General features: G+C 39.5%; 2 protein-coding genes across 5 annotated transcripts in view; both read left to right on the top strand.

Moving 5' to 3' along the window:
* LOC126965041 (lipase 3-like) overlaps positions 1–623 on the top strand; it is a 59,294-nt gene extending 58,671 nt beyond the window's left edge. For all 3 annotated transcript variants that reach the window (XM_050808473.1, XM_050808475.1, XM_050808472.1), the window contains exon 5: positions 176–623. In XM_050808473.1, the coding sequence (XP_050664430.1) occupies positions 176–565 (390 nt within the window). In that variant the 3' untranslated portion in view covers positions 566–623. The remainder of the gene's footprint in view (positions 1–175) is intronic.
* The window catches only part of LOC126965042 (lipase 3-like), a 49,463-nt gene extending 27,702 nt beyond the window's left edge, over positions 1–21,761 (top strand). Inside the window, exons 1-5 of one of the 2 annotated variants that reach the window (XM_050808477.1) lie at positions 7,576–7,738; positions 19,423–19,624; positions 20,010–20,380; positions 20,473–20,631; positions 21,314–21,761. In XM_050808477.1, coding sequence (XP_050664434.1) covers positions 7,592–7,738; positions 19,423–19,624; positions 20,010–20,380; positions 20,473–20,631; positions 21,314–21,703 — 1,269 coding nt within the window. In that variant the 5' untranslated portion in view covers positions 7,576–7,591 and the 3' untranslated portion in view covers positions 21,704–21,761. Of the gene's footprint in view, positions 1–7,575; positions 7,739–19,422; positions 19,625–20,009; positions 20,381–20,472; positions 20,632–21,313 lie in introns of those variants that run through there. The other variant, XM_050808478.1, reaches the window with a different exon arrangement.
* Positions 21,762–22,031: the final 270 nt, after the last annotated feature.

Genomic DNA, 22,031 nt, shown 5'->3' with positions numbered 1-22,031 from the left:
TATAACGGGTCAACCTGGTACCACAAGCAGCACCTGTTCACGAGTTTACGCATTGAGCGAAGGAGACGTCCCGGCACATGTCCCCACTGCAAGCAACGCAACTCAATCTTACTATGCAAAAAAAAATACTAGCTTACATAAGTAAAAATAACTTGAAATAATATTTACATTTCAGACTATGCTGCCAGTGATATTTGGTCACTTTCCCGCAGGATCCTCCATCAGACAGTTTACTCATTACTTGCAAGGAATATCACAGAAGGGATTCCGGCGTTACAACTTTGGCTTGCTGAGAAATCAAAATATTTATGGAAGTATCAGTCCACCAGATTATAACTTGGGCAAAATTACTGCGCCCGTTTTTCTATACTATTCAGAAAATGACGCGTTATCCGGCGTACTCGATGTTGAGAGATTGTACAATGAACTACCGTTTGCAGAGAAGTTTCTGAACGCGGACAGTAACTACGGTCATATCGATTATCTGTACGGAATAAATGCAACGTCTTTAGTGTACGACTATGTTATTAATAAAATCACGTCACTGGAAAATCAAAATAAATAATTTGGATTCAACTGTTACTGTTACAATTTATGCAATAAAGATTTTCTTGTTGTTTATAGATATTTATTATCCTTACTTTTTGATAAGCTTATTAATTTTACCCTTTAACGGATATGCATTAGACTACGTCATGATGGATAGCGACCCCGTTTCCCATTAGCGATCTAGAAAAAATTACGAGTTTTTTTGTATAAGATGGAATTACGATGCCGGCTAGATTATGGGTACGACAACGGCGCCCATTTCTGCCGTGAAGGAGTAATGTGTAAGCATTATAGTGTTTCGGTCTGAAGGGCGCCGTAGCTAGTGAAATTACTGGGCAAATGAGACTTTACATCTTATGTCTTAAGGTGACGAGCGCAATTGTAGTACCGCTCAGGTTTTTCTAGAATCCTGAGCGGCACTGCATTGTAATGGGCAGGGCTTATCAATTATTCAGATGAACGTCCTTATCGTCTCGTCCCTTATTGTCATAAAAAAGGGGGCAAACTGGCAAGAGGCTCACGTCATGGAGAGTAGTGAGGCAACCGCCCATGGACATCTGCAAATCCAGGAATGGAAAGATGAAAATCAAGAGATTCGTTACCAGCTATATTGCAGTGGGGCAACGCTGCCGATATACAGTATGGAAATAGCTTATATGAAATATAGTACATACTTTTTTTTTTTTTTTGAATAGGAGGACAAACGAGCGTACGGGTCACCTGGTGTTAAGTGATCACCACCGCCCACATTTTCTTGCAACACTAGAGGAATCACAAGAGCGTTGCCGGCCTTAAAGGAAGGTGTACGCGCTTTTTTTGAAGGTACCCATGTCGTATTGTCCCGGAAACACCGCACAAGGAAGCTCATTCCATAGCTTTGTAGTACGAGGGAGAAAGCTCCTTGAAAACCGCACTGTGGAGGACCGCCACACATCCAGATGGTGGGGATGAAATCCTAACTTGTGGCGTGTCGTGCGAAGGTGGAATTCGGCGGCAGGAATCAGGTTAAACAGCCCTTCGGAACACTCCCCGTGATAAATGCGGTAGAAGACACACAATGATGCGACGTCTCTACGCAACGCCCAGAGATTCAGCCGTTCACAGAGCACTGAGTCCCCGACAATCCGAGCTGCTCTACGTTGCACGCGGTCAAATGGATCGAGCAGATACTGGGGTGCGCCAGACCAGAGATGACAGCAGTAGTCCATGTGTGGCCGGACCTGCGCTTTGTAGAGCGCTAGAATGTGGGCCGGTTTGAAGTATTGCCGTGACGCCCAGCTTCTTCGAAGCCAATTTGGTTTTGCCCTCCAGATGGCCACGGAATTGGCAATCGCTCGAGATTTCGAGACCCAGTATTCCGATACTAGGCGCGGCTTTAAGAGAAGTGTTCTCGAAGAGCGGTGATACGACAAATGGGGTTTTTTTAGTGGTAAACGCGCAAACTTGAGTCTTCTGGGGGTTAAATTGGACAAGATTCAATTTACCCCATTCCGCGACCTTCTCGAGAGAGGATTCGATAGAAGACACAAGTTTCTCCCGGCACTGGTCGACGATTTCCCGAGAGAGACCTGCATGGCCCGTGTATACGGCATCACCAGTGCTGTCGTCCTCATAGCAATGTATGTTTGAGGTGTCCAACATATCATTGATATGCAGAAGAAACAGCGTAGGAGATAGCACACAGCCTTGGGGCACTCCAGCATTCACGGGCTTCGGGTTCGAGCAATAAGAGAGCCCAGTGAGGACGCTGGAGGTCCACTTGCACAAGCTCTCGGGAAGCCCAAATGCTGGAAGTTTGGAGAGGAGCGCCTTGTGCCATACACGATCAAAGGCCTTCGCTATATCCAGGCTAAGTGCCAGGCCTTCCCCCTTGCTGTCAATAGCTGCTGCCCATCTATGTGTTAGGTATACCAGAAGATCACCTGCCCACCGTCCATGACGAAAGCCGTACTGTCGGTCGTTGATCAACTGGTGACCCTCTAGGTATACTAAAAACTGGCGGCTAATTATGCTCTCCATGATTTTAGAGAGCAGGGAGGTGATAGCAATAGGCCTGTAGTTCGCCGGATCTGAACTGTCTCCTTTTTTTGGATCGGATGCACAAGGGCTGACTTCCATGAGTCAGGGACTACGCCTTTGGAATAAGAGTGCCGGAATAAACGCGTTAGCACCGGCGTCAACTCAGGGGCACACGTTCTAAGCACGATTGGAGAAATGCCATCCGGCCCGCTCGACTTCCTGACATCCAACGAAAACAGAGCTCGCCTAACAGTTTTCTGTCTGAACTGTACTACAGGCATAGAGCTCGATAGATCCTTTGTGCCCAGCGCTGCAACCCAAGTTCGATACGCCTGTTTTTTGCAGTCAGATGCTGCTTTAACTGACGCATCGAACCAGGGTTGTGATCTGCCACCGATCGGTACTACAGAGCTTGGTATAAAAATATCCATGCCCTGCAGCACCACATCGGCTACTGCAACGGCGCAGGCACTAGGATCATCCGAAGGGAAACAAACCTTGCCGCAAGGGTAGGATGCAAAAAAGGAACGCATCCTATCCCAATCTGCTGACTTGTAGTGCCAAACGCGGCGGGTCGCTGGTGGTCTGCGACGTTAGCGTCGGATAGGCACTACACTCCTGACCAGGCAATGGTCGGACGTTCCGAGAGGGGCGTCGACAAAGACCTGGTAACCATCGGGATGTGTAGTCAGCAGAAGATCTAATAAGGACGGCATGTGGCTATCCACATCCGGGAGCCGCGTTGGCGACTCAACCAATTGGGACAGACCATACGCCAATGCAAAATTATGCACAGATCGCCCTGCGTAGTCTGTGGTACGTGATCCAAGCCATTCGGCATTGTGCCCGTTGAAATCACCCAAGCCTACGATTTCAGCGGAGGGGATCTGTGCAAGCACGTCGGCAATTGCCGCTTGAACGCGGCCCATGAGATTATCGGTTTCTGCGTTACCACTATGGGACCTGTAGACACACGCATAGATACGGACGCGGTCCTCTAAATCTAAGCGGTGCCAGAGAGTAGACAGGTCCCTACCCTCAAAATTGCCGAGACGGCGACAGCAGATATCCTCCCTAACGTACACACATACCCCGGCATGAGGCAAAAAATTGTGCTCAATTTTGTACCCGGGGTACGTTAAATATGATGTATCGCTAGGTCGAGATATCTGCGTCTCCGTAAGGAAACACAAGGCCGGCTGCGCCGTCTCAAGGTGGTGGTGGACGGCGTTTAAATTGGAGTGAATTCCCCTGATATTGCAAAAGTCCACGTTGAACGTGGAGCGGGGTGCCGTGGTGTTTCTGCCTCGTATGTCCTCGGTCATGCACGGTTCTGTGACCTATTAGCATATTTGCTGTGACCTATTAGCATATTTATTGTGTTCTATTAGGATATTTGCTGACGATATACCAAAAATTAATGAACTCCGTGCATTGGTTTTGTCAAAAGTAGGCTTTTTATTTCGAGCCAATTTAAACGTCCTGTAAGATTTGGGTTACTGGGTCAATGATTCAATGAACTTGAATATTTAAATATCAAAAAACGCCACTTTATGATGCCGTGCAAAAGTTTAATAGCAGCGCTGGAAAGCTGCCTTTGAATTGCGCCGCCCGCGGCTGTTAAAGAGATACCGCCAGCAAGTGTATTTTATAGCCTAAACACATGGTCGGATTTGGCCCAGCTGAAACAGCGGCCGCGGTCTGGTACCGGAACATTTTTTTTATTTATGGAAAAGGAGGACAAACGAGCGTACGGGTCACCTGGTGTTAAGTGATCACCGCCACCCACATTCTCTTGCAACACCACTGACTTCACACGAGCGTTGTCGGCCTTTAAGGTGGGTCGTATCGTCCCGGAAAGACCGCACAAGGAAGTTCATTCCACAACGTTGTAGTACGTGGAAAAAAGCCCATGCCAGGACCGCCACACATTCAGATGGTGGGGATGATATCCTAACTTGTGGCGTGTCGTGCGAAGGTGGAATTCGGCGGCAGGAATCGGGTTAAACAGCTCTTCGGAACACTCCCTGTCTTAAATGCGGTAGAAGACACACAATGAAGCGACATCTCTACGCAACGCCAAGTGATCCAGCCGTTCGCAGAGCACTGAGTCCCCGACAATTCTGGCTGCTCTGCGTTGCACGCGTTCAAATGGATCGAGCTGATACAGGGGTGCGCTAGATCTGAGATAACAGCAATATTTGATGGCTGGAGCTGCGCTTTCTAGAGCGCTAGAATGTGGGCTGGCTTGAAGTATTGCCTTGTTCTATTAATGACGCCGAACTTCTTCGACACCAATTTGGCTTTGCCCTCCAGATGGCCACCGTTCTGGCAATCGCTCGAGATTTCGAGAACCAGTATTCCGATACTAGGCGAGGCTTTAAGGGCAGTGTTGTTGAAGAGCGGTGATACGACAATGGGGTTTCTTAATGGTAAATGCGCAAACTTGAGACTTCTTGGGATTTAATTGGACAAGGTTCAATTTACCCCATTCCACGACCTTATCAAGAGAGAATTCGATAGAAGACACAAGTTTCTCCCAGGACTGATCGACGATTTCACGAGAGACCTGCACGGCCAACATAACATTGATATGCAGTATAAACAGCGTGGGAGATAGCAAACAGCCTTAGGGCACTCTAGCGTTCACGGGCTTCGGGTTCGACCATATTCGATGGTATGTCGCATTGTCGATCGCACAAAATTACTATTATTACCCTCCGGACCGTTCTGAATACGACGGCGAGCAATTGGTGCGAGGCGTCCACCCACGCCCACTGTACCGTCCTATGGTCCCGCCGTACCAAATTCGACCATGTGTTTAGCCTATAAAATACATGCCAGCGGTATCTCTTCTACGGCGGCGCTATTCAAAGGCAAGGTCGAAATTCGGACGGCGAAGGATAAAGACATCTTCTATCGATAATTAGCTTTCTTTAAAGTGAGTTGTAACCGATAAACAATACGCTGTTTAAGTTTATTTTGAAATTGATCTGTAATGAATATTGTAAAAATAATTATTAACTCATTAACTAAATTAGGGTGTACCTAAGTATTTCCAACTAAACAGCTTCAGAAATTTTATTTTTATAAATTATGAAGTAGTTCAGACGTAATAATTGTGAATAAGGAAGAACTAAACAATAACAATTTATTAAGTGTTAGTAATTTGAAAGGCACCTATCAAAAATCGTACCAACTTACTTGTTGTACGTTGTACGACGTAAGTACTGAAGTTACGAAAACAAACTATTTTATTACAAAGCTTATCCATTCATTAATTTATTAAATATTAAAAATATTAAAACATTCGAATAACACAAAAGTAGTTTTTACTGCCTTGTTTAGGTTATTGGTAAGTAATTGTAAATAAAGTATCGATAAACTGGAATTGTGGGGTATGCCATTTTTACACCTTTATTTATTTTCGCCACTTTATTTAAGTATTTGTAATTTGTTATTCAGTTTAACGTGAGCTTTCGGAATGTGTGTCCGATGCCTGGAGTGTCCAAGCGAGAGCTTTACGCAGGCCGCTATTGTTTCAAGTTTTTGTTGAAAAAGTTAAAGTTGTATTTATTAATTTAACTTTCCTAAAGTTCAAGTGAAATATTTCAATCAATTTTCATTTCTTCGGTAATAATTATGTTATTGTAAAGAGCTTGTTTACGAGAAGAGAAGTAACAGTCAATTCGCTGCCGTGAGCTACGTTGTCGCTCCTCGGGATCAAAGTACGTAGTCTAAACAGACTGTTTTCTTTTTTCTAATACAATTTTGATAATTAGTTTCTTCGAAAATTTCTTTTTTATATTTTAGTGATTTTAATTTAATCATTAATTTTACTATACTTCTGTGTACCAGTATGACTTGTATTTTCATTTATTTCATATATTTGCATACCATAATGTATATTGATACATAAATTTTTCAGTAGGTAGTAAAAATAATTACCTACTCAAAATCCGATTCACAAGGCGAGAGCGAGCAGAGTCAAAGAAAAGCAACGTTTCAAATCCCTGTATCAATAGCCAGGGTCAAAAACTAATTATGAGCGAGTACGGAGTAAGTTATTAAATGTAACGGGATTTGTGGCGTGCGCGCACCCTATCATACGCATTACTCACACAAAATATGGGCTATTCACACACACAGAGACAGTTGGGTTTCGCGTACAGCGCGACAGCGATAGTTTCTTCAAATACCTATTTTTATTACGCTTGACACATTACATATACACTTTACTTTTGCGAGGGATTGTGCAATTGGCGCCGAAGACTGTTCTAGTGCGTGCAGGCACGATCTTTCACGATTCTCGATTGAATAAATCAATCTAGCTGTGTTCATCGAGTTTATTTGAGACTTCCTCAATATGAGCGCCCCATTGAAGTTTTCCATCTAATACTATTCCAAGAAACGAAGTAGAATCTACAAGTTTTAAGGGTTGATTTTATGGTTTATTTCGAGGCTGCAAATGGCAAATCATCAATGTAGACGAGGAATAAGAAAGGTCTTAGGATTAAACCCTGAAGTAATCCCATCCGCATTACAGCTCCTGATGAATGTTCATTAGTAATTACTTCTTTCTGGGTTCTATTAGATGAGTATGACGTAATAAGATCAAGTAATAATTGGAGCAATAGCCTACGCAATCAAATGCTATCGAAAGATCACAAAATAATCCTAAAGCGTTATCTGATTTCTCCCAAGCATTAAATATGTGTCGACCTTTCGTTAAACCAAATTGTTTGGAATGTTAGATATGTTTGCCAGAGAAATGGTTTAATATTTGATTTAATATTATATTTATTTTTTTTTGTAGGTACAATAGAAACTGGTCTATAATGTGTTAGTATTATTAATTATCGTCTTTCGGATCATATTCACATTTATATGATTTTTATCATTGAATACCATAATTATGATTTGTATCCGCTTTATCTGATATTAATTAATTTTATAAGACTTATCTGATGTTAATTAATTATATAAGACTGAATTATTTTCGAGAAATGCAACCATTTCTAAAATGCTGCCTGCTCTTTTGGTTCTATTTTGTGTAGCAGTTACGCATGCGGGTAGATCGCCGAACGCTGATTATGTTGACGACTTGATAAGAAACAACAAATTTGGACGAATTTCGGACAGCGTTGTAGAAGATGCTTTACTGGATGTTGTAAGTAGCATAGATCAAGTTTTTCTATATTCTCCTTATAGATCTGTAGCCTCATCTGTAATTATTTTTTTATGTAATTTTTAGTACCTTATGAAATCAAAAACGCCTGATGATAGACCTGCCACAATTCTACGATTTATTTTTATTTTTGTGCATCTTTATAATAATATGTCCTTTTATAACATAAAAGCAGCTAAAGACCGCAAGCTGTATTAGATTGCATGATCTTAGTGAAAATTTTATAGATCGGATGGCTAGTGACTATAATATTCTAGGCACGACTTCATCATCCTGTTAGATAGGTCATTGGTACATCTTCTTTCAAGGTAAGTTAGACACCTTTTGTTCCGTTATGCTACGATCCTGATTTCACTTGGCAGAATATCTCGAGTTTCCCAGTGGGAAGATAAGTAATGCACATCTTACAATTCATATGCACATCCATAGTTACTACAATAAACAATCCTCAAGACGGCGTTAAAATCCAAGGTTACAATATATTTACATGTCAGTGAGCCATTTTCGGTATCCAGTGTGCAAGCAAGGTCATACAAGGTAGGCACGGAAAGAGTCCATGAAAATCAAAACATAGCGGTTGTTGAGAATGAAGAGTAATCGAGAAACCAATCAAAACATCGGCAAGCACCAAACAAAACACATACGAAATCATAATAAAGCTTAATTCTTTGCTCGGCCGACCGTAGCGCGTACCCATGTTGCATTTAGTGCTCAGCTGACATCAACCTTGATTGGACGTGTACAATTGTGAAGAAAAATTAATTCATTTTGTAACCTTGTTAATATGTGCGTACTACTTAAGTACAATTACGAAATAAAAGTAGGAGAAGATATCATGTTTACCCAATTATTAGAGTGCCTAATTGAGGGAGAAATTTATACAATATATATTGTTAACATTAATTTTTGTCTACAATTTTCAATTACGATGTTACGCACGCGCGTACGGTCGGTCGCTCGGTCAACCTCGCACTGAACGTATATTTTATATATCGTCAATTCGCCATTACAAGGCAGCGATTTGACGTACGCAAGACCGACGAGCTGGACTAACGATTCTCGTCAGCGTGACGTAGCTGTACGCGCGTAGCAATTGCAAGCTGATGTGCTAGACTGTACTCGTACATACTATTATGTTATCATTGTTATAGCTACGTTTGACCGACGTTAGCGCTGACCGTCGGTCAAACTTTAAATCTAGCCAAACGAGCAATGAGCAAGCCACAGCAAGTAAATAGGTACTGATTCAATTGTGAACTAGTAATGTTAGTCAAGTTACAGAATGCCGTACAATGACATACAAAGAAAAGATAAGACTGATTTGTTTTTTTCGTCCAAATACAACTATATGAAGTGGCTCTATTTTTCTATATTTGCCTATTCTCAAGAATAAGACGAATACACGAGCATCCGTATCAGCCCCCTTTTCGGTTTTTTGCAACATATCAAACGATTACGAATTTACCGATTCATGTTCGATTGCCGTCTACCTTATTGTCTATGCACGTTTAAATGTTTTTTATTAGGGTTCCGTAGCCAAATGGCAAAAACAGAACCCTTATAGATACGCTATGTCTGTCTGTCTGTCCGTCCATATGTCACAGCCACTTTTTTCCGAAACTATAAAAACTATACTGGTTAAACTTGGCAAGTAGATGTATTCTGTGAACCGCCCTAAGATTTTCACACAAAAATAGAAATAAAAGTATAAATTTCGGGGTTTCTTAATTTTTTTTTCAATCAACCCATACGATAGGTCTTCAAAAATGATATTGAGATTTCTAGAATCATATTTTTCACATTACCACGCATTCTTTCAATGATCAATTGGTTTGAACGAAATGTAGTAAGTAGCTTTTTTTAATACGCCATAAATCTTATTATAGTAGTATATAACTTAATTGAAAAAAAAAACACTATTATTAAAACATCGATCAAAGTTACAACGAACTACAAGAACTTTTATATTCTGTTACTTGCTGCTACGGATCCCACTTGGCCGCTTTTTTAGGTAGATAATACGCCCCTCGGTAGTTTCATGGACCGAGTTTCGCACCAACGTCTCCATTCTTAAAGTACTTGGCATAAAACAATGCCTTTCGGTGTTAGTACAGAGTCGAATTCCTAAGTTCTGCGGACACGTCTCCCGGCGCGAGAGTGAGACTATTCAGCGCCTTGTCATACAGGGCAAAGTGCACCACAGGAAGAGGAAGGTCGCCCATGCGATGGACCGACCAAATTAAGTCTGCTGTGGGCGGTCCATTGAAAGAGTGCACCAGACTGTCTTCCAGCAGGGAAAAGTGGCGAATGCTCGTGGGGCGAATCACATCTGCACCAAAAGAGGTCATTTCATGATGACCACGACCGCTCTGTCAAGAGTGTAACGAAGAAGATGAATACGCTGCTACTGTAGTCAACACGGCCATCTTTTCGTTCGATGCTGTTCGAAAATATTCGAAAATGCTCAACATATTCACTGTTCATGAGCGATGTATAGGCGGTGTATTCCTGTTATCTAATCGGACTTCGTTGTGAAGTGCCACCATTATAATCAATAATCAATAAAAAAAATTCAGTAATAATTATTATCTGATACTTTCTTATTTAATATGACTGTAATTAGATACAGCTTTATTATTTGATTGATTAAATTATCAAGTGTGATTATTACAAAAATTATCTTTCTCAAAGTATTTTTTATAAATTATCTTTTTCTAAGTATCGCTATCAGAGTGAGGATAGAGGTGATTTTCACATTCTGAGATAGAAAAATCTGATATTTTTTTTAGATGATATCTCAACTTATTCAAAGCCAAAGCCAAAGTTCTTTATTTGCCAGAAACATTCACAAGTAAAGTTGTTACAAAATTAATAGCACGCTTAAGTTTCGTCTTGACAGACATGCAAATATGTTAGTGGTTTCGCTTCCCAATATTATAACTTAACACAATCAATAATTACTGCTACATTTAATTTGACCAACGTAAAGTCATATTTAAAAGACCCTACAGTACACAATTACAATAATTAATGAAATCCTAAAGAAAATGTTGTAAAAGTAATCACAAAAAAATATAATATTATTGGTAAAAATAATATTGGTGCCAGTTACCACTTCGTTCGATAATATTCGTTTATTGAGTAAAACAATATTTATTAGTAGTGTTAATAATTTGAATATAAATCTATTTAACACTGTCTTCTCTCTTATTATCTCGTTAGTTTAGTTATTACTTTATTAGTTACTTTTAATCTCGTCTATTATTTTATTATTTTTTTTTAATATTTTTACACACATAGCATGACAGTTATTTTGGTACAAAGTGGTTCTAATGTAGGGTACTCGAAGTATAGTAGGATCACGCGATGGAAACAAAAATCTGTCGCCGAGCCGAGTGAATAAATTTAAATTTTTCTTAACTAATAGTAGTAATATTTTGTTTATGATTGTGGAGTTACCCCATAGCCGTGATATTCAATGATTGCAGCTTCTTTTGATATAGTCTTTCTGGTTCGCCTAAGAGCAAAGTCAAATCTATTTATCCTTTAAACCAGTGATTCTATGTGAGACTTCCAGTCTAATATTTACCAAGGAATTTTAGAGTAGGGACTTCTTCAATTAATTTACCTTGATAACTTAAACTCTTAAACATATTATGATTTGTGTTTTTGTTACTAAATTGAATTTATTTAATAATATATCAAGGTCAACATGGTCAAATGCTATGGTAATCTCAATTTTTTTTACTACGATTACGATATCAATTTCTACCTCCTTTTGAAATCTTTCTTTTGGATGCGTTGTTAGCTATAATAGTCATTGTTTTTCATCATTCCCTGTGGGTTTGGATCTGTATGTTCCAGTGTTGTTTTGATATTTATCGATCTAGGTAATTTGAGTATGTCATTCCATGTGTTGCCATTAGAATAGTCAGTCTTTTGAATAGGAGCTATAAGAGTGTTCATTTAACATCTCCTTTCAATGACGCTCTGAAAAAGATTTTTTTTCCTATTTTCTACCTCTTCGTATGACCGCCACCACCATGCAAACCGGCTTTTTTCCGTTATCACGTACCTTCACAATCCAATAGATACATTCCAAATTGACATTAACTTGATAGCAGCAGATAGCAAATAACTGGTTTGGCGCACCCCAGTATCAGCTCGATCCATTTGACCGCGTGCAATGCAGAGCAGCTACAATTGTCTGGGACACAGAGCTGTGTACGGCGTTGCGTATAGACGTCGCTTCACTGTGTGTTTTCTACCACAATTATCACGGAGAGTGTTCTGAAGAGATGTTTTACCTGATTTCTGCCGCCGAATTCCACGTTCGCACGACACGCCACAAGTTTGGATAAAATCGCCACCATCTGGATGTGTGGCGGTCCTCCACAGTGCGGTTTTCATAGAGCTTTCTTCCACGTACTACAAAGCTGTGGAATGAGCTTCCTTGTGCGGTGTTTCCGGCACGATACGACATGGGTACCTTCAAAAAAAGCTGGTACACCTTCCTTTAAAACGCTCCTGTGATTCCTCTGGTGTTGCAAGATAATGTGGGTAGCGGTGATCACTTAACACCAGGTGACCCGTACGCTCGTTTTTTCTCCTATTCCATAAAAAAACTATGATATTTGCTACTAGATCCTTCCTATAATATAAATGCCGATTATCTGCTATATCTTATTCAATACACTATTTATATACTTATATTGTGAAACGCAAAAGATGTATGTATTCGATAGATAAGTGGCAAGTAGCCTATTCGTAACTTTACTTGTACATTGTGAGACAGCCCCTTAGTCAAAAAATGTAGGTTCCAGATAAGTAATCACCATAAATTAAATACTTTAACCTCCCCCAAAATATTCTGCATCTTATGGTAGTTTAGTACGTTCAGTAGTTTTCGCAGTATAACCGAAGGAAAGAAACGGCAATATCAATGATGTGTCCCGGCATTAGTTAGTAATAGTAACTATAAACTATTTTATCGATGAAAATACCCCATATAGAGGGTCAATTCCAAAACTCTACCAGCCTGCAGCTACTTTTATATTTATCGTAGCAAAATTCACCTTATTAAATTTATTAAATTTCAAGAACGGGGATTACATTTTGTTTTGCAATTACACACGCTGCTGAAAATTCTCATGCAACAAGACCTGCATTGCCCAGATTTACTCAAGTACTGAAAAAAATGAACTTTCTCCATTCGGCAATCACAAAAAAAAAGTTATTTGCTTTTTTAATATTATTTTCTGTTTACACATTACACATATTACATAATAAACATTTCACTTAAAAATATAATTACAATAATTATACAACAGAGGGTTGTTGTTGCACGTGTATCGGTTGCGTCAACCAATCTTGCATTTTCGCTCTACAGTATCTTTTCATTCCATACAGAACCACGATGACAAGTAGCACCGTGATAACTATTAATACAATTCCTAATGTATTCAGTTTGTTTTCTACACTCTCTTGCACCGTAGTTACTTGGGCCTGGGCCAAAGCTACATTACTGTTAACTTCTTTAGACTTATAATTGCCCATTTTATAAAAAGGTAATATTAATTAATAATGCAAAACAAAAACCAAACAGTTGTTAACTGAACGTTGAAATGAAATATAATATTATGTTTTCTGCGCAATAACTCCTATTTATTAGCGCGAAACACACAACACATCAAAAAAAAAAATTGTAATGTTATTCAATTGCTTAAACATTAGCTTAAAATATTTGGTGCAAGGGGCACTTAAAATTAAAATCAGCAAAACGAGGTATAGGTCTCCGAGTAACACGACCTGAGCGTGTCGTCATAGTACGTTAGTCGGAGTCATGTTCATCGTCATGTTAACTGTCGCACTTGAATTCGTTAAGAAATATGCTCGTTTCAATCGGTCAATAGATATTTGAACATTTCTGTTAGGAAACTCAACTTTATACACCTTAGATTTACGACTCAACACACGGTACGGACCGTCATATGTTGGCTTTAATGGACAGTACCTCGTTACGAACGAAAACATATTCACAGTCTTTCAGATCAGAATGAACAAAAAATGACGAATGAGTCTTGGAATGAGGTCTTAAACCGTTCAGAATGCCACGCAACTTTTGAACGTAGGTGAAATCACCACCTGTTGTGATTATCTCCTTATTAAAAGTATCGGACGGCAGGCGAAGTGTTTGACCATACGTCATTTCGGCTGCACTAAGCTTACTGTCCGTTCGAATAGCTGCTTTAAGACCTTACTATATAAATAATATAACGATAATTCGTCAACCCAGGATGATGATTTTTGAATTAAACGCGCTGTTAATACTGGCAGCTATTTCGGTCAACGGATCAGCCTTGCTGTCCAACGCGGTAATGCTGCTAAGAATAAATAAGATTTGTTTTGATTAAATATAAAGCTGCGCTGTTAATTAAACTTTTAAACATCTATGCCACCTTTCTATGGCGCCATTGCTTTGTGGGTGATATGGGGTTGTTCGGATTTTATTGATACCTAGCAACACCATAAGCTTAGCAAATAAGTCACTCTCAAACTGGCGTCCCTGATCGCTGTTTATCCTTAAAGGACAACCGAAACGTGATATCCAACCATCATACACATACTTGGCTACAGTTGCCGCAGTAATATCCTTAAGAGGAAATGCTTCCGGCCAGTGTGTGCGTCTGTGTATCATAGTCAGGCAATACCTGAATCCTTCTGACGTCATTGCAAGAGGTCCAACGAGATCTATGTGCACGTGTTCAAATCTACCACAAGATGGAAAAGCTTGCACGGCTGAATTAGAGTGTCTAACTACTTTTGTGCGTGGACATGCTTAACAGTTCTTAGACCAAATCCCAATGTCACGATTCATACATGGCCAAAAAAATTTACTAGACACCATTTTTCTAGATGAGCGTATGCCTGGATGTCCTAAATTATGTATTGTGTCAAAAGCTAATCTACGAAAATGCTTAGGTAAGTACGGCCTAATGTTGTTCGTCGATATTTCACTGAAAATAGGTTTGCTACACATGGGCATAACTATTTTCTTGAATTGAGTTCGCTTATTAACGTCATTGATGATGTGTGAGAGCTCCTCATCCGCACCTTGAGCGTCTGACAACTCCTCATAATTAATAGAGGTAGGACAGTGTATCGTCTCTATGCGTGATAAGGAGTCTGCTACCACGTTTTCGGAACCTGTAATATGTCTAATGTCGGTAGTATACTCGCTAATGAATGCTAATTTCTTCTTCTTTTTCGCTAATTTCTTTTTCGCATATAGTCTTTTTAAGAGCGTAAATTAAGGGCTTATGATCTGTGTAAATATGTAACTTACGGCCTTCTATTAAATCTTTAAAATGACGAATCGCTAAGTAAATTGCTAGTAATTCGCGATCATAAGTGGAATACTTGGTTTGAGCATCTGAAATTTTTGGCGAAAAATAACCTAACGGTTTCCACTTATTATATACATATTGTTGTAAGACTGCTCCAACGCAAGAATTTGAAGCGTCAGTCATTAATGAAATTGGAACCTCGCAATGCGGGGCAGATAACGTGACCGCTTCTTGTAAAAACGCCTTGCACCGATCTGAAAGCTTCGTCAGCACAGGATGTCCATACAATTGGTGTTTTGTGTCTTTTCTTCGCACCACGTAAATAATTATTTAAAACTATTTGATACTTAACTGCGTTGGGAATATGAGAACGATAAAAGTTTACCATTCCTAAGAAGCGACGTAACTCATCAATCGTTTTAGGCTTAGGATAATTTTTAATAATTTCGATTTTGCTAACTAAAGGTCGAATGCCATTCTTACATATTGTATGCCCTAAAAATTCAATTTCTGATTTTAATAGATAAACCGAATTTACTAAAACGTTCAAAAACTTTGTGTAAATGTTCTTTATGTCGTCATCAATAAATGTAAATCAAAAATCAAAACCTTGAAGTACCCAATGGTCTATAAACCGTTGAAAAGTTTGACTTGCATTACGTAAACCGAAAGTCATCATTGGGAATTCAAAATGTCCAAAGGGTGTCGTGATCGCGGTCTTTTCAATGTCATCCGGGAAAATAGGTATGCAATGGTAGGCTCTAATAACGTCAATTCGAGTTAATTAAAATTCAAATTCAAATATTTTTATTCAAAATAGGATTTAAAATCTCTTATTGAACGTCAAAAACGGCCCATTCAAAAGAGACTGCCTCAGACCTGAGAAGAATGGGCGCAAGAAACTCAGCGGATTTTTTTTAAATAAAATATGGATTACAACATGATATCGTACAATAAACATATATAATTAAAGAGCCTGAGGGTGTTCGCTTTATTCCCAGTCCGTGGTGTCATTAAGAAAATCGTTTATGGTAGAATAACCTTTCCCACACAAATGTTTTTTAACAATTCTTTTAAATTTCGTAACACATTTGTTTTGTACATTTTCTGGGATCATATTGTAGAAGTATATACATCGCCCAACAAAAGACTTACAAACTCGACCCAATCGAGTAGTAAGCATAAAAAGTTTATGTTTGTTCCTCGTGTTAACATTATGAATGTCACAGTTTCTAGAAAATTCCTCAATGTGCTTATGAACTTACAGAACATTATCAAAAATGTATTGAGAAGCAACAGTCAAAATGTTTATTTCTTTAAATTTTTCTCTTAATGATTCTCTAGGACCTAGGTTATAAATCGCGCGAATAGCCCTCTTTTGCAGCACAAAGACGGTATTAATATCGGCCGCACTGCCCCATAACAATATATGACATAATTCTATGAAAAAACTAAAGTATACTAATCTCACCGTATCTATGACAGTTAACCGTCTAATTTTCTTAACCGCATATGCTGCAGAACTAAGCCTATTCGCCAATCCTTCAATATGGGGGCCCCACTGCAATTTGGTATCAAGAATAATGCCAAGAAATACAGCAGATTCCACTGGTTTTACCACCTCTCCATTTAATAAAATATTCGCATCTAATTTTTTGACACTTGGCGCGGTGAATTTAATATATTTGGTTTTATGACTATTTAACAGTAAGTTATTGGCGCTAAACCAGTACACTATGTCAGATAGAGCATTGTCTACTTCATCATATAAAACTTGGCTTCGTTTCACTTCGAATATAAGTGAAGTGTCATCCGCAAAAAATACCACCTTGTGTTTTTTTTCTACAAGGTTAGGTAGATCATTTATATAAATAAGGAAGAGGTAGGGTCCAAGAATAGACCCTTGTGGTACCCCCATACCGAGAGGAGTCCCAGGAGATCTCCTGCCATTCACCTCGACCCTCTGAATCCTATTATTTAAATATGAGAACAGAAGATCGAGTGCAGATCCTCTTATACCATAGTGACATAGCTTCCTGACCAGCGTTGAATGTTGAACACAATCAAACGCCTTAGATAAATCACAGATGATACCAAGTGCATTCTGTGATTCCTCCGAGGCCTCAAAATATTTCTGATGAGTTCAACACCTGCATCCGTAGTCGAGCGTCCCCTAGTAAAGCTAAATTGTTCTATATGAAGTAACTTATAAGTGTTAAAGTGAGTAAGCATTTGGCTTAAAATAATTTTTTCAAAAATTTTACTCAGGGTCGGCAACACTGAAACAGGGCGATAGTTATTTGTGTCAGAAGTGAGTCCCGATTTAAATATTGGTGTAATTTTACTATACTTCAGAAGGTCAGGAAACACGCCATGTTCAATACAGCTATTAAAAACTAGTGCTAGATATGGTCCAATGACGTCAATAACAGAACTTATTATTTTTACAGATATGCCCCATATATCAGCAGTTTTTTGTCATTTCTAAGGATCTGAAAATTTTAATTATTTCTGCTGGGCTTACAACACTGAATTTGAAATTTAAAATAGTCTTACCATCCAACAGATAAGCAAAATTGTGTAAACGCGGTACGGGAAAACGATCCGGCTTTGTTATCGCGTTTAATCGCCTATAGTCTCCGCATGGCCTAATCTCGCCGTTTTTCTTAGATACTACGTGCAACGGACTAGAGCATGGGCTTTTCGATGGGTGACATATCCCCATCTCCTGCATTACCTTGAATTCCTCCCTTACACATTTGTACTTATCTGGCGGAAGTTGTCGAGCACGAGCATGAACTGTAGAAGCTGTAGTTTCTATGTAGTGATACACATGCTTTGGACTATTCTTATAATTAACAGGTTTACTAATATCTGGGTATTTACAAATTACATCCCAGTATGGATGACTTTTGTCAATAGTGGTCACAGAAGCTACGTTACAGTTCACAATCGGTTGAGGTGAGGATAACTCAGAAATCTGTGGCTGCTGCGAAGTCTCCATGATTTTGTTGGCCACAGTGGCCAGATTATCCATATCCTTAGTTTCCGTTACGGCTAGCACGGCTCGCACAGCAGTGGGAAGATGGCCCTGCCACAGTATCCTTAACATATTGTCAGGTACTTTCTCCCGTCCTAGATTGCGCATACGGCGAAGAAGTTGCGACGGTTTTTGGTCGCCTAGCTCCATTTCGCCAATCAGTTTTTGTATCTGGCGATTCTCCGATTCCTCATAAATAGTCAGAAACCTACTCTTAAGAGCTTCATATTTTTTCATCAGCAATCTTTTGAGGACCTAGAACCGCTTCCGCTCTGATGAACCATACTCTTGGCTGGTCAGTCCAAAATTCGGGAATACGGTTAGTGACAGAAATTACCGACACGTCACTAAGCTCCGGTTTGATTTGCAGTGGCCCCTGCTGGGCAGCAGTCTAAGATAACTGTCCTGGTACCGGATTCATCATCAAAACTGGCACTTAATTTGTCCACTGAATAGTTCACGAAAGTCACTTGCACCACCGAAAAATTTTTTTTAGTGTCGGTGTTCGTCGGAGTCACCAATATTGAGTCATCTCCTCAAGGGCCATGATTAAAGCAAACGAGTAATTACACTTCCATTATTTATTAATAAACATTCGTCTAATGCGCAACGGGGCCCGGAGACAACTGACTCGCGACTCGTCATTTGCACACGTCGACAGCTGTCCCCACACCTACATTGAGTAAGTAGTAGGCGGTTTTAGTTCTACGGCCGTTGTTTTACAAATTAAGGTGAATTTTGCTAAATTAAAAATTAAAGGCAGACTGGTAGGGTTTTGGAATTGACGTCCTATATGCGGTATTTTCGTCAATGAAATAGTTTATAATTTATTCCTAAAGTTTTATTACTATATGCCAGGACACTTTATATATAGATATAGTGTCTGCTTAAGTTAAGCTAAGATTTTTTTTAATGGAAATAAGGGACGAGACGAGCAGGACGTTCAGCTGATGGTAATTGATACGCCCTACTCAATAAAATGCAGTGCCGGTCAGGATTCTTGAAAAACCCAAAAATTCTGAGCGGCACTACAATTATTGCGCTCGTCACCTTGAGACATAAGATGTTAAGTCTCAATTGCCCAATAATTACACGGCGCCCTTCTGTCCGAAACACAATAATGTTTACACATTACTGCTTCACGGCAGAAAAAGGCGCCGTTGTGGTACCCATAATCTAGCCGGCTTCCTGTGCAAAGGAGCCTCCCAATAGTTTATTTTGTTTATAAAAAATGAAGAACAACAATAGCATTCCAAGTTGAAACACAAATATATTTTCAGCCTGATCTCGCGGTGAAGTACAGATATCCACTAGAGGAACACACGGTCGTCACTCCCGATGGATACATTTTGCAGATGCATCGTATTCCTTATGGCCGAGACAACAACAATGAGCCTGGAGACAAACCCGTCGTATTTGTTATGCACGGGCTGTGGGGATCATCTGCCGACTTTATTCTAATGGGCCCGGGTTCAGGATTGGGTGCGTTAAGCAAAAGCTTTTAGTGTAAAATTGTTTATTTTTAAATAACGAATATAATAGATATAATTTTCTTTTATTTAAAAAAATGCCCAATGATTGCGAAACTGAAGCGGCAGTGGGCACATAGTTCGACGGACAGATTGCCGGTGGGGCAGAAAAGTCCTCGAATGGCGACCACGTACCGAAAGACGCAGTGTTGGTAGGCCCCCCACAAGATGGACCGACGATTTGGTCAAGATCACCGGAATACGTTGAATGAGGGCAGCGCAGGAGAGATAGTCGTGAAGATCTTTGCGGGAGGCCTTTGTCTAGCAGTGGACGTCTTCCGGCTGATGATGATAATGAATCAAATTTATAATACAATTTTTGGTAATTTTTATTTTAGCGTATCTACTAGCTGAAGAGGGATATGATGTATGGATGGGTAACGCTCGTGGAAACTATTACTCCCGAAGACATGAATGGTTACGGCCTGATGCACTATTGAATACTGCCTTTTGGAATTTCTCTTGGGATGAAATTGGACACATTGATTTACCATCGATGATAGACTATACACTGGAATATACTGGCAAGCAACAATTGCATTACATTGGTTTCTCTCAGGGCACTACGTCGTTCTTTGTGATGGGATCGCTCCGGCCTGAATATAATGACAAAATCATTTCAATGCACGCCCTAGCGCCTGTAGCGTACATGGCCAACATTCCAAGTCTGTTATTCAGAGCACTGGCTCCATTTGCTACACAAATTGCGGTAAATATCATGTAATAAGTGCGCAAAAGTACGCACATTTGCGCAAGATTTTCGAAATATTTACTTTTTTCTATTCATTTTTCTTTTTCCAGGATGTAACCAATCTGCTTGGTATTGGTGAACTTTTGTCACACAGTGCTTTTTACACATGGGCTGGCCAAACTTTATGTACCGACGAGGCAGTATTCCAACCAGTCTGTAGCAATATTCTATTCCTACTCAGTGGATATAGTCCGGACCAACTAAACACGGTAACTTATTCTGACAATAATTATAAATACGAAAATTGCCAAGGCAATTTAAAAATAAAACTTTGGAGTATGTAACCTACCGATCAGATCCCTGTGATTGTTTTCAAATTCGAAATCAAAGTCAAACTTTAACTAAGCGCTTTTGAATTGTCACTATAAATATATTTTTTAAATTACTGAATCTACCATATCATGTTCGAAAAAAGTAGAGCTCGTGGGAAGAACATACAAGGAACTCAACCACTCTTTTGAATCAAAAGAGTATTTTACAATGGCTGTATTATACAAAACAAATTAATTTGTAGGGTGCTGCATCCAATATATGAATGTATAAATTAAAATAAATAATAAAGTAAATTGTATAAATTTAATTATTATCCTCGGATCAATCAATCAATCTTTAGAGCTTGTATTTATTATTTGTGTAAGGATGCCTTCATGAACATGATGGTCGTGATTACTGTCAAAATTAGTAATTGCATCCAACAAATGCAATGATTTATTAACTATAACGGGTCAACCTGGTACCACAAGCAGCACCTGTTCACGAGTTTACGCATTGAGCGAAGGAGACGTCCCGGCACATGTCCCCACTGCAAGCAACGCAACTCAATCTTACTATGCAAAAAAAAATACTAGCTTACATAAGTAAAAATAACTTGAAATAATATTTACATTTCAGACTATGCTGCCAGTGATATTTGGTCACTTTCCCGCAGGATCCTCCATCAGACAGTTTACTCATTACTTGCAAGGAATATCACAGAAGGGATTCCGGCGTTACAACTTTGGCTTGCTGAGAAATCAAAATATTTATGGAAGTATCAGTCCACCAGATTATAACTTGGGCAAAATTACTGCGCCCGTTTTTCTATACTATTCAGAGAATGACGCGTTATCCGGCGTACTCGATGTTGAGAGATTGTACAATGAACTACCGTTTGCAGAGAAGTTTCTGAACGCGGACAGTAACTACGGTCATATCGATTATCTGTACGGAATAAATGCAACGTCTTTAGTGTACGACTATGTTATTAATAAAATCACGTCACTGGAAAATCAAAATAAATAATTTGGATTCAACTGTTACTGTTACAATTTATGCAATAAAGATTTTCTTGTTGTTTATAGATATTTATTATCCTTACTTTTTGATAAGCTTATTAATTTTACCCTTTAACGGATGTGCATTAGACTACGTCATGATGGATAGCGACCCCGTTTCCCATTAGCGATCTAGAAAAAATTACGAGTTTTTTTGTATAAGATGGAATTACGATGCCGGCTAGATTATGGGTACGACAACGGCGCCCATTTCTGCCGTGAAGGAGTAATGTGTAAGCATTATTGTGTTTCGGTCTGAAAGGCGCCGTAGCTAGTGAAATTACTGGGCAAATGAG

This window comes from Leptidea sinapis, chromosome 6, assembly GCF_905404315.1.
Source record: "Leptidea sinapis chromosome 6, ilLepSina1.1, whole genome shotgun sequence".
Taxonomy (NCBI): domain Eukaryota; kingdom Metazoa; phylum Arthropoda; class Insecta; order Lepidoptera; family Pieridae; genus Leptidea; species Leptidea sinapis.
This window is presented reverse-complemented; position numbering and strand designations above follow the sequence as displayed.